The sequence below is a fragment of the Muntiacus reevesi genome, chromosome 1, assembly GCF_963930625.1.
Source record: "Muntiacus reevesi chromosome 1, mMunRee1.1, whole genome shotgun sequence".
Taxonomy (NCBI): Eukaryota; Metazoa; Chordata; class Mammalia; order Artiodactyla; family Cervidae; genus Muntiacus; species Muntiacus reevesi.
The window spans coordinates 62,660,976-62,674,372 of NC_089249.1; the positions used below are offsets into that span (position 1 = coordinate 62,660,976).

Below are 13,397 nucleotides of genomic sequence, written 5' to 3' on the forward strand. Positions count from 1 at the left end.
TGAAAGATTGTCACGTGGCTCAAGTGAGCCCCCGCGGGCTGAGCAGGCACCAGCGGGCCGCAGGAAGCAGTCCACGCCATCGCCCCAGGCTCTAGCCCCAAGAGTCTTCAGAGAGCCTCAGGGTCAACCGAGAATGGGGCGTTCGCCTTGAAGGGAGAAGAGCTGGTTCCTCCCAGGCCAGAGGGGAGCAGGACAAGGTTGTCCAGGACAGAGGTGGTGTCCGGGCCAGCCGGATGGCAGGGAGCTCGAGGCCGCCGACCGTGCCCTGTGACCTTTCCGTGGAGGCCTGAAGACCTCTGTCACACAGACGCCCGTGGCTTGCCCTTCAGCCTCACGGAGCTTCTCGTCAGGAGTCAGAGCAGAGAAGATGCTAAATGCATTTCCTCATCCAGTGACCCACGGTCTTCCTCCCGTGTTCTGTGAACCTGGTGCATTCTGTTGGTTGAGTTTTTAACGTTAAACCGAACGTTCTTCTGATACAGCCCACTTACTCGTGGACTGTTAGCTTCGGTGTGGTGCTGAATGTGATTGGTTAACTTTCTAAGAACTCGCTGCATTTTCTTACGACTCTTCTGTGATCACAGGGCTGTGACTCTGGTTCTTCTCCCATGACATCTCTGTGGCCGCGTGGCTCCACCTCGTTAAAAGAGTTGGGGAGTGTTTCATCTTTTATTTTCTGGAAGAGTGTGTTTCACCAGTAATTTTTTTTCTCTAACGTTTGGTGAAATTCACCAGTGGAACCATCTTGACCTGGAGTTTTAAGAGAAGGGTTTTAACTTCATGTTTAGCTTTTGGACTAGGTAGAGACCGTTCAGGCTGTCCCTTCAGTGTGAGGCCAACGTCACGACCGCCGCACAGCAGACACCTGTCTCTGGAGCGAGTCTCTGTTGTGCGTCTTTTCAGATTTTACCCATTTCATCTGAGCTGCTGAGTTTCTCGTCATAAAGTCACTCGGCGTTCTCCTTACTGTCATTTGTGTCTGTGAGATCTGTGGTGGTAATACCCACTTTCATTCTTGCTATCGGTAGTTTCTGTCTTTTCCTTTTTTTTTTCTCTTATTAATCAGTGTAGAAATTCACCTGTTTTTTTGATTGGTCCAAAAAACCAGTGTGTGTTTTTTTTTTTCTTTTTTTTCAGATAACACTAGGAGGTTGAGTATTTTTATTTCCCTCTCCTTCAAGATTCTTTTTTTTTTTTTTTTCATTTATTTTTATTAGTTGGAGGCTAATTACTTTACAATATAGTAGTGGGTCAAAAGACCAGTGTTAGGTTTCATTGATTTCCGGCCCACCCCCCCCCACAAGCTCTTCCCCGCTCCCCCCCAATTTAATTGATTTCACATCTTTTCTTTTATTGTTTTCTTCAGGATTAAATTTGCTGTACTTTTCCTTGGGACTTTTTCCTTACCCCTTGGCTTCATACGTGTAGAAGTTTTACTTACTTAAAGATAGTTCAGATTTTTTCAGGTATCGTTCTAATGTTGATTTCTCGTTCAGTTTCCTTTTCAGAGACCGTTCTTTGATTTCATTTCTTGTAAATTTATTGAGATTTGCTTTATTGCCCAGAGAACAGTCTATCTTGATGAACACTCTGTGCCCACCTTTAAGCGATATGTATTCCATTTATTTGGACTGTTCCATAAATGTCATTTAGGCCAAGTTTGATGGTAATGTTTTCATATCTTCCGTTACCTTTACTGATTGTCTGTCCGCTTGTTCAGTTAGCTGTGAGTAGGGATATGAGATCCCACCTCCCTCCAGGCCTGCGGGGTCTGCTCCGCGCACGTGGACGGTCGGAAGGCCCCCGCTGGTCCCCTGTGTCCACGCCCCCTCGCCGCCACGCCGCGGCCCCCCCGGGCCCGGGTTGGACGTGCACGCTGCACCCACCCTGTCTTTTTGCTTTGAACCTCTCTCTGTCGTAACACGTGGCGTGTTTCTGTAGGCGGTGTAGAGGTAGCCTTCCTTTTGCCCCAGTCCGCCAGGCCCTGCCCTTCCTCAGCTGCAGCCGCATGGCCCGTGAGCAGAGGCGCTCTCTGCGTCCCCCCGCCGGCTCTGCACAGAGCGCCTCGCGTCTGGTTGCCGTGTGTGCCCGGCGCCCCACGCTGGCTGCTGTCCGCCACCAGCCGGCCGTCCTTCCGTCCGCCCCTGACATCGCCGCCTGGAGTCGTGCTCAGAGCCACGGGGTCTGGGCGGCCCAGGAGACTGCTCCCACTCACTGCAGGCCCACTGTACCTGTGTTTCTGACTGAGAAGCTTAAAAGCCAAGGTTCCCGCAGTGAAGTGCTGGGGCGGCTCCTGCAGCAAGGGCGCACCTACTCACATCTACAGGTTTATTATATGGGAAGGGGCTCCCCTCATAGCTCGGATGGTAAAGAGTCTGCCTGCAGTGCAGGAGATGTGGGTTCGATCCCCAGGTTGGGAAGATCCCCTGGAAAAGGAAACAGCAACCCACTCCAGTATCCTTGCCTGGAGAACCCCGTGGACAGAGGAGTCTGGCAGGGTACAATCCATGGGGTCACAGAGACGGACACGATTGAGCGACTTTCACTACATGGAAAAGGACACAGATGAACGGCCAGATGAGGACGCACAGGCTCCTGAGTGCAGGGGCGTCGTCCTCATGGAGGTGGGGTGCGTCACCCTCTGGACCCGTGAGTGTGTTGCTAGCCTGGCAGGTCCCCAAACCCCGCGCTCTTGGAATTCTGCTGGGGTTTCCTGATGTGGCCCGAGGAGTGTTAGCTCAGTCTGCCGGCCGTCCCGGGGTCGGGGGCTGAGAGTTGGTTTTTGACCTGGCGTGGTCTTTCTGGCGAGGAGCCTCCGTCATCACCTCACTAGAACGAAAGGTGTTCCTGTCGCTCGGGAGCTTCCGAGAGTCTCAGGAGCCCCGCGTCAGGACCTGGGGCACAGAGCGGGACGCGCTGACGTGCGGTGAGCCGCACTCACTCAAAGGGCGGGTGCGCTGAACACACGCACGCACGCCCCTCATGTTTGTACATGTAAGCAGCGGCCGCGCAGAGGCATCTTCACACACTGAGTCTTAACAGTTACAGAGGCGTTCTTTTGTTGAGAAGGATGATCTTTTCAACAAACAGTATTTGAACAATTAAGATATTCATACACTAAACAATGAATTTGAGTCTTTCAAAGATCTAAATATGAAACAAACAAGAGAAAATCTTTCTCAGATACAGCTCCCAAAGCATAACCCATAAACAGATCCACTGCCGGGGACTTCCCTGATGGCCTAGGGGCTGAGAAGCTGCCGCGCAGCAGGGAGCTCGCGTTCGGCCCCTGGGCTGGACCCTGGGGTCCCACGTGCCGAGAAGCACCTCGGGCTGAGAGCCGCAGCTCCGGGCCCGCACACCACAGCCAAGTGTGCACCGGCCCGCGTGCTGCTCACGGGCCAATAGATGGGTCTTTTTCTTTTTAAAGAACATTTGATTCTAAAAAAAAAGCAAACTGGTAAATTGGACTTGATTAAAATTAAGAGCATTTCCTTTCAGAAAACACCTAAAAGCATGAAAAGACGAGCTACAGACTGGAATTACATACCTCATAAGGGGCTTCTCTGCAAACATGAAGGACTCGGAGAAGTCTGATCAGGAAACACAGTCCATACGTGCACGATACCTCAGCAGTGGGGAGTGCAAACAGCAAATGAACACGTCAAATGTTCGGGGTTACCAGTCGTTAGGAGATTACCTCGTCGGTTACTTGCTAAGTCCTGTCTGACTCTTTGTGACCCCATGGACTGTAGCCCTCCAGGCTGCTCTGTCCATGGGATTCTCCCGGCACGAATACTGGGGTGGGTTGCCATGCCCTCCTCCAGGGGATCTTCCCGACCCAGGGACTGAACCAGAGGGCCCTACATTTTCAAGCTGATTCTTCACCACTGCGCCAGCAGGGAAGCCCGCCTGTTAATTATAAGAGCTATAGCTGCAGTGATGGGCTTTACCCAGTCTTGGTATTTTCTCTCTTTAAAAATGACTTCATTTTCGGCTGTGCCGGGCCTGGCGCTGCGCATGGACCTTCTCCAGGCTTGGCGAGTGGGGGCTTCTGCTGGTTGCAGTGAGTGGGCTTCTCAGCGCGGTGGCCTCTTCTGTTGCAGACCACAGGCTCTAGACCTGTGGGCTTCAGTGGTTGCCGTGTGCAGGCTCAGGAGTTGTGGTCCAAGGACTTAGGTGCTTAGAGCCACGTGGGGTCTTCTTGACCAGGGACCGAACGCACCCCTGTGCTGGCAGGCAGATTCTGTGCCACTGAGCCGCCACGGACACCCCTCGCTGTCCTCTCTGTGATCTTTGCTGACGTTTTCGGGTGCGTGGCAGCGTGTGTGTGCCGCCCCTGGGCGCCTGGTCCCTCCCTCTCCCCGACTCTCACCTCGGACCACACGTTTGTTTTGTATGTCTGTCAGTCTGTTTCTGTTTTGTAAGTAAGCTTATTATGGTTTTGGTTCCGCCTGTGACTGATGCCACGGTTCCTTGGTCTGGCTTCGTGTAGCATGTTAGTGTCTAGGTTCGTTGGTATTGCTGCAGAAGCATTATCTCATTCTTTCTAATGGCCGAGCAGTCCTCCGTTACACCGTATCACACCTTCTTTGTCCATTCGTCTGCTGACAGGGGTCCGGGTTGCTTCCACGTGTTGGCCGCTGCGGATGGCGCTGCTGGGGGCACTGGGGTGCTTGTGTCTTTTCAGGTCGGTGTTTTCTCCAGACGTGTGCCCAGGAGTGGGATTGTCGGGGTGCTGGTAGCTCTGCTGGTGGTTTCTGAGGAGCCTCCACACTGTTGCCCGCAGTGCCTGAACCAGTTTACATCCCGCAGCAGTGCAGCCGGGCTCCCTTTTCCCCACACCTCCCACCTTGCATCATTTGTGGACTTCTGGGTGATAGCCCTGTGACCAGCGTGAGGTCGTACCTCAGTGTCATTTTGTATTTCTCTGATTATTAGCAATGTTGAGCATCTTTTCATGTGCCTTTTGGCCCACCTGTATGTCTTCTTTGGGGAAATGTCTATTTAGAGGATATTTTCTTTTTCTTTTTTTTTTTTTTTTTTACCACCACCAGGATTTTATTCTTAAATAAATGCTCAGCCTCAGGCCTGGTTAGGCAGACATCAGAAGAAGGCAGATCGCAGGCCCCTCGTCCATGGGAGCAGTGGGATGGCCCAGGGAGGTAGAGACCCCAAGCAGGTGCTCAGGGCGGCAGGGGCCGCCAGAGAGGGTGCTTCATCCTGTGACTAGGTTGTAAAGGCAAGGAACAAGCTTTCCTGTGTCACCTGACCAGTGTGGATTTTTCTCACACATACTGAAGCTGACATATCCATGACTCTGGATCTGAAATGTGAGCAAGGCCTGTGTCTTACTTGGTTCCATCTGTTGTAGATGACGCAGAAGGAGCACCGTGCCACCGAGTCCTCAGCGTTCCCGCGTCTGAGACCAGCAGGGCCACCCCGCGTGAGCGCACGTCTGCCCCGCAATGCATTTAGCGGGAGCACTCCGGGAGCACTGCGGTCTGCGCCGTGAGGGGACACGCTCATGAGTTCGTCCGTCCAGTGCTCAGTGAGATTCATGCTTATCCATATTCGTAAACATCCCAAGAGATAAGAGTTCTTTGGCCAGAACTGAATAGTTATGGTCAGTCATGGAGAACCGCTGGGAGCCTCGTCCCCAAGGGGCAGGTGATTCGGAGAATACAAACTTGAAAATAGAGGACGATGACCCTCAAACCCCTAATCACAGTGTGGAGAGAATGGACTTCGGAAGTGAGCCGGAGGACGGGAGGCGGGCGGGCCGCAGCGGGGAGCCGGCGGCGGGCGGCGCGGGCCAGCCCCCGGGGCCGGGCGCCTCCCCCGAGCCTGAGGACGACTGCGGCGCGCTGCTGGCGCAGTACGGCAGCACCCTCTACAGCGTGGCCATGGAGGCCGTGACGCAGAGCCTGCTGTCCGGCCGCGGCCTGGGCTCCAGGAAGAAGTCCCCGGCCTGGAAGCACTTCTTCATCTCGCCGCGGGACAGCACCAAGGCCGTGTGCACCTACTGCATGAAGGAGTTCAGCCGCGGCAAGAACGAGAAGGACCTGAGCACCAGCTGCCTGATGCGGCACGTGCGGAGGGCGCACCCCACCGCGCTGGCGGGGGACCCCGCGCCACGCCCCGCCCCCACGCCCGCCGGCCCCGAGGGCCCGTGCCCCGGCTTCTCAACCGGCCCGCTGGTCCCCCGGGCGGCCTCCAAGGGCTCGGCTCCCCTCCAGCTGAAGGAGGAGGCCAGCTCTGCGGTTTCTTCCGAGGAGGTCGCCTCCGATGCGCTGGCCTCGGAGAGGTACAGCCAGGACGAGCGCCCTCCGGGGCAGTCCCCGCACGCGCCCCCGCTGCACTGCCGCGAGCCTGCCGAGAACGGAGCGGAGAAGAACCCGCCGCTGCCGCGGAGCGCGTGCGGGTCCCGCCGCAGGTCGGCCGTCTGGAAGCACTTCTACCTGTCACCGCTGGACAGCTCCAAGGCCGTGTGCATCCACTGCATGAATGAGTTCAGCCGCGGCAAGAACGGGAAGGACCTGGGCACCAGCTGCCTCATCAGGCACATGTGGCGGGCGCACCGCGCCATCGTGCTGCGGGAGAGCGGCGGGGGCCCCGGCGCACAGCCTCCCGGCCCCGCGCCACCGCCCCTGGGGCCCGCCCCGCCGCCTCCCGACTCGGAGGCCGGCCCCCTGCCGGCGTCTCCCGGGAGGGCGCTCCAGGACCCTGCCTCTGCAGCCTCCTCCCCCGACCGGCCGGCGGAGGAGCCGCCCGCGATCTGGGGCCCCGGCGGCGCGCCGTCCCCCTCCTCTGACGCGGGCGAGGCCTCCTGGGGGTCTTCTCCCGAGACGCAGCCAAGCGGCGCGCCAAGCCCGCGGCCACGGGAGCCGGGCGCCGTGTTCCAGCAGAACAAGAAGGTGATGAAGAGGCTGAAGTCGGAGGTGTGGCATCACTTCTCGCTGGCGCCCACGGACAGCCTCAAGGCCGTGTGCAGGCACTGCGGCTGCGCCATCAGCCGCGGGAAGCGGGGCGACGTGGGCACCAGCTGCCTCATGCGGCACCTCTACAGGCGCCACCCCGAGGTGTCCGGGGGCCAGAAGGGCTTCCTGGGGGCCGGCCTGGCCGGCTCACCCTATGCCACCCTGGCTTCCGCCGAAACGTCCTCCCGGTTGACGGACCTGCCGACCGTGGTCGCCAAAAACCATCAAGCTGTGTTTCCCGTCAACAGCAAGAAGACCTCCAAGCTGTGGAACCATTTTTCTATCTGCTCGGCAGACCCCACGAAGGTGGTGTGCCTGCACTGCGGCCGGACCATCAGCCGGGGCAAGAAGCCGACGAACCTGGGCACCAGCTGTCTCCTGCGGCACCTGCAGCGCTTCCACGGCGGCGCGCTGAAGCCCGAGGGCGCCTGGGCCGCGCCGCCCTCCCCGCCCGGCGCCCCGGCGCCCCCGGGCCCGCCGTCCGCAGGCGCCGCCGCCTCTGACGACGGCGGCGAGAAGTTTTACGATTCTCACCCGGTTGCTAAGAAAATCACGAGTCTCATTGCTGAGATGATCGCCCTCGACCTCCAGCCGTACTCGCTGGTGGACAACGTGGGCTTCAACAGGCTGCTGGCACACCTGAAACCTCAGTACTCCCTGCCCCCGCCGGCCTACTTCTCCAGGACGGCCATCCCCGGCATGTACGAGGACGTGAAGCACGTCATCATGGCCCACCTGCAGGAAGCCGAGAGCGGCGTGGTCCACTTCACGTCGGGCATCTGGATGAGCAGCCAGACGCGGGAGTACCTGACCCTCACGGCCCACTGGGTCACCTTCGAGCCCTCGGCCCGGCCGCACTGCGAGGACCACCACTGCTCAGCGCTGCTGGACGTGTCGCAGGTGGACTGTGACTGCAGCGGCAGCAGCATCCGGGAGCAGCTGGAGTGTTGGTGGGAGGCCTGGGTGACGTCCAGCGGCCTGCAGGTGGGCATCACCGTCACCGACAACCCCAGCATCGGGAAGACGCTGAACGAGGGGGCGCGCTCCAGCGTGCCATGCTTCAGCCACACGGTCAACCTCATCGTCAGCGAGGCCATCAAGAGCCAGAGGATGGTCCAGAACCTGCTGAGCACCGCCCGGAAGATCTGCGAGCGGGTGCAGCGCTCGCCCCGCGCCAGGGCCAAGCTGGCGGAGCTGCAGCGGGAGTACGGGCTGCCGCCCCACCACCTGCTGCAGGACGTGCCGTCCAAGTGGAGCACGTCCTTCCACATGCTGGAGCGGCTGCTCGAGCAGAAGCGGGCGGTGAACGCGCTGTCCATCGAGTGCGACTTCCGGGAGCTGCTGAGCTGCGACCAGTGGGAGGTGATGCAGTCCGTGTGCCACGCCCTGACACCCTTCGCCGCCGCCAGCCGGGAGATGAGCGCGCACGTGTCCACGCTGAGCCAGGTCATCCCCATGATCCACATCCTCAGCCGCAGGGTGGAGATGCTGTTCCAGGAGACCACGGGCATCGATGCCATGCTCCGCGCCCTCAGGGAGGCCATGGTGAGCCGCCTGTCCGCTTCGCTGCACGACCCCAGGTACGTGCTGGCCACCCTGCTAGACCCGCGCTACAAGGCCTCGCTGTTCTCCGAGGAGGAGGCAGAGCAGTACAAGCAGGACTTGATCAGGGAGCTGGAAACGCTGGATCCTACCTCAGAGCCCGCGCCCGTCCCCAACGGCTGCGAGCCGGGCTCCCCGCCCCGAGACTGCGCTGGCGAGGAGAGCCTCTGGGCGCTCATGGCCAAGCTGAAGAAGAGCGAGCGCGGAGGGCGGCCCAAGGTCCCCGAGGACGTGGTGCTCGCCTACCTGGAGGAGGAGGTGCTGGAGCACAGCTGCGACCCGCTCGCCTACTGGAGCCTCAAGAGGGCCGCCTGGCCCGGCCTCTCCGCCTTGGCCGTGCGCTTCCTGGGCTGCCCCCCAAGCATCGTCCCCTCCGAGCGGCTGTTCAGCACGCCCCCCGAGAATGGCAGCTTCGGCCAGTCCAGGCTCCTGATGGAGCATTTTGAGAAACTCATCTTTCTGAAAGTGAATCTTCCCTTAATATGCTTCCAGTACTGAAGAGCCCGCCGGAGCCACCCGGTGAGAACCGGCATCTGCCCAGGCTGGTGCTCGCCGCAGTTGGCCCTGCGGGACGGCAGGCCAGGCGCTCAGGTTCACGGCCGCAGGAGGGGCTGCCCGGCCCTCGCCGTCGCGGCCACACGTGCCTTAACCAGTCCTTCAGGCCAGGTACCACGGTGTGTGTTTTCAGAAGTCCACTAGAAGCAGCTTGTCTCGTCAATGATGAAATAACGATGATTAGGTTTTCATTCGTAACCGTAAAGTTTTTTACAAGTTGGGTATCAGTAGTTTGTTTCAGTAGAATGGCAGAAGAGAGGTGAGCAGTTTTTTTCTGTAGGCTTTTTATTCGATTATGTAAAAATCAGATCAGGTACTGTACTTTAGTTAAAAATTGCTTTAATTGCAACAGAACAGCCTTTGTAGCTGTCAGATAAAATCTGTAAATAGGAGGTGGAGTTGAAGCCATCTTGACCGAGCAGTTCCTACTGCGGCTCTAAAGGGCGTTGAGGGGGAGAGTGTTCTGGGAGGAAACTGTTGACCATGACGGAGACGTGGCATCGGCGACAAGCCCGAGCTGATACATGACGGAGGGTCGGTCGCGTAGGGTTTCCGCAGAGAGAGCGCTCCCATTTCAGGGGTCTGCCCTGGCGCCACGTGGGCGGTTAGCTTGGACACACACCCACGTCCACGGTGCGCGCAGTGGGGCCGCTGTCGGGCCGGTGCACGGCGTGACACGTTTACAGCATCCTGTTGATGAATCTCCAAGCCTCTGCCTCAGTGGCTCTACACCATGAAGCTGTCTTGAAATTTGTGCACTGACCCCCAAATTGATCCAATTATGTACACAGTTCTTTTTAGAAGAGGTGGCTCATTAACAGGGAAGAAGATTGCTATGTTACGGTTGTAAGAATAGCCTTAGGCATTTAGATTTTCTTTTATAAAATAGGGAAGATTCAGCCATCAGTGGGGTGTTTTAGGATCCCAAGGACATCAGAATGGATTATCAGTCATCAGGTTTTTTTTTAACAGTAATATGTCTTCAAAGTTTTTGTCTCAGTGTCTAGAAAAGAATTCATTTTCTTATTTCAAACCAGTTAAATATTCTGGGTGAAACGAGTCACTGATTTGCCTATGACCTTTTAGAAAAGTTGTTTTGTTAAAATACTGTACTTATTATTAATCTGAATTTGCATTGACTGTTTTTAGTGTATTTATAAATGGTGAACTCAGTTTCTGAAATTAAACTTTTTATTTGCAATTTTCTACTGCTGGAGGACACTGGCTTTTTATTCTGAGGACGATGAACCGTCCGCCCCCTGGGGCAGCGCGCAGAGACCACCCTCATATCAGCCGCAGGCCCTCACATCAGCTGCAGGCGGGACCGGGGGAGTGGAGGAGTCATTCTTGAGCAGCATTTCTCATAGCGGCAGTGACGTCCGAGAACCTTCCGGGGCGTGTGTTCCAGGCGGGCACCGCGACCCCCGTGCTGCTGGAGGGAAGGGCAGCCGGTGTGGCCTCAGAGTTAGACCGCGGCCGCCGTGCAGTCCAGCAGCCTCCCTCCCGGGTGTTTTCCTGAAGAAAGCAAAAACGCTCATTTGAGAAGATACGTGCACTCCTGTGTTCACAGTAGCATTATTCACAGTAGCTAAGATGTGGAACCAAAGTGTCCACCCACGGGTGAGTGGGTAAAGAAAATGCCTTCTGTATTCATACAGTGGAATGTTAGCCGTGAAAAAAGAAATCTTGTCATTTGCACCAACATGGATGGATCTGGAGGGTATTATGCTCAGTGAAATAAGTCACAGAAAGACAAATACTGCATCATTTCATGTTTATGTGGAACCTAAAAACTGAACCAGGAGCACACTCACAGATACAGAGAATAAACGTCGTTTCCAGAGGGAGACGGTGAGGGCCGAGTGGAGGAGGTGGAGAGGAGCAGAGGGCAGACCTCCACGCGCTGAGTCTGGGCTGCGACGTGGGGGGCGCCTTGGCCTCGGGTCACCCCTAGGTCAGTGTGAAGCGACCGCGTCACTGTGGCATGTGTGTGTGCGTACACCACGGTACATACGTGACCCTGTATGTACGTCAGCTGTACTCCTTTAGGGAAAGTCAGGATGAGAGGCGATCCGGGAAGACGGTGCAGCAGGAAGCCCCAGGAGTGCGTGTCCCTCCCAGCAGCAGGCGCCAGCAGGCTCTGGCTCGGGGGCTCTGGAGAACGCGGGAGGTGAGGCTTCAGGGCGCGACTGGGCTCGGGGTGGGCGAGGAGGGGCGCGGAGCAGCCACTGTGCGTGCATGCGTCCCGGAGCAGCTCGCAGAGCTGGCGGCGGCCGGCGCGGGGAAGGGCCCTGCCCTCCACCTGCTGAGGCCCTGTGTGTGCGCTGACGGCCGGCCTCGCGGGGCAGACGGCGCGGGGGGTGGCCGCCACTGCTGCTCTAGTCCCCCGCCATTGCTGCAACTTGCCACCCCCTTCTGAAGTGACTGCTTGTGCCCAGGGAATCCATTAAGTTTACACCTCAGACTGATCCTGTCACAAAGACTGCCTACAATAATCAACAGCAAAACAAAAGCACAAAGCTGGGGGAAGAGGAGAATCTGATTTCTGGAGTTGCCAGATTGTTAGATTAAAATATCCAGTGAGCAACAAAAAAAATCACAGGGCATACAAAAAAAAAGTGTGGTTCTCTCAAAGGGAAAAAGTAATGCAACAGAGTCTGTCCCTGAAAAAAGACCTGATGGTGAATATCCTAGACAAAGACTTTAAAACAGCAGTCTTAAAAATACTCAAAAAACTAAAAAAGACATGGAGAAAGTCAATAATGTATGAACAAAAATGGAAATATTGGTACTTCACCTGATGGTCCAGTAGCTAAGACTCCATGGTCTCAATGCTGGGGGCCTGGGTTCAATCCCTTGTCAGGGAACTAGATCCCACATGCCACAACTAAAGTTTGCACACAAATGTGGTAACCTCAATAAAATGGGCCAATTTCTTGAAAGACACAATCTGCTAAAAGTCACACAAGAAACAGACCGTTTGAACAGGCCTGTAGCAATTAAATTGAATCAAGAATTAATAATCTTCCCAAACAGAAAGTTCCAGGCCCAGATGAGTTCACTGGTGAATCATATCAAACATTTAAGGAGAAAGTACACGAATTCTCTACAGCCTCTTTCAGAGGATAGAAGCAAAGGGTTACTGCCTAACCCTTCCTATGAGGCCAGTATTACCCTAACACCAAAACCAGACAGAAACATTGCAGGAAAAGAAAACTGCAGGCCCATATGCCTTAAAGAAGCTCTCCTTGAAGATGACAGGAGGGACTTCCCTGGTAGTCCAGTGGTTAAGAATCTGCCTTCTGGATGCAGGGGGCGTGGGTTTGATCCCTGGTCAGGGAACTAAGATCCCACATGCCTCACAGTGCAGCAATAAATAAAAATAATAAATAAATCTTAAAAAAAAAAAAAAGATAACAGGAGAAAACCCCTAGATGACCCTGGGTGTGGTGATGACTTTTTAGATACAACTTGAAAGGCTTGATCCATGGATGAAATAATCACTAGTTAGACTTTGTCAGAATTGAAAACTTCTGTTGACACTGTCAAGAGAGAAAACAAGCCACAGACCAGGAGAAAACATTTGCAAAAGACATCTGAAAAAAAGACTGACTCAAAATATACAAAGAACTCTTAAAACCAACAGTAAGAAAACAAGCAACCTGACTGAAGACTTAAAGACCTCAACAGATTCCTCGCAAAGAAGATACATAGATGCCAACCTGATATGAAGAGCCAACTCACTGGAAAAGACCCTGATGCTGGGAAAGATTGAAGGCAGGAGGAGAAGGGGATGACAGAGGATGAGGTGGTTGGATGGCATCAGCGACTCGGTGGGTGTGCGTTCAGGTAAGCTCAGGAGTTGGTGACGGACAGAGAGGCCTGGGTGCTGCAGCCCATGGGGCCGCAAAGAGTCGGACACGACTGAGCATCTGAACTGAACCCCATGAAGACGTTCAGCTGCACTTACAGGACAGGGAGCCTTCCAGTGGATCTTCCCGACCCAAGGGTTGAACCCAGGTCTCCTGCATTTCAGGCAGATTCTTTACCGTCTGAGCCCCCAGAAAGCCCCAGAAAGAACAGAAAAGTGGAAGCAAACACTCTGCCTCAAGTCGACGAGGAACAGGTACACTGCACAGCGCTGTCCTCTGCACTCGGCAAAAACCCTGAAGATATCGGAATTCACACAATTACAAATTAGAAGGTAAAGTCACATGATTTAACTTCCCAACTTTTAAAATAAAAATTGCTTTTTGAAAA

At 55.6% G+C, this 13,397-nt stretch overlaps 1 protein-coding gene across 9 annotated transcripts in view; it reads left to right on the forward strand.

The window, feature by feature from the left end:
* Positions 1–10,429, forward strand: part of ZBED4 (zinc finger BED-type containing 4) — a 28,584-nt gene extending 18,155 nt beyond the window's left edge. For 7 of the 9 annotated variants that reach the window (XM_065945659.1, XM_065945606.1, XM_065945623.1 and 4 more), the window contains 2 exons: positions 5,058–5,182; positions 5,375–10,429. In XM_065945659.1, the coding sequence (XP_065801731.1) occupies positions 5,634–9,080 (3,447 nt within the window). In that variant the 5' untranslated portion in view covers positions 5,058–5,182; positions 5,375–5,633 and the 3' untranslated portion in view covers positions 9,081–10,429. The remainder of the gene's footprint in view (positions 1–5,057; positions 5,183–5,374) is intronic. The other 2 variants (XM_065945646.1, XM_065945662.1) reach the window with 1 other exon arrangement.
* The last annotated feature ends 2,968 nt before the right edge of the window (positions 10,430–13,397 follow it).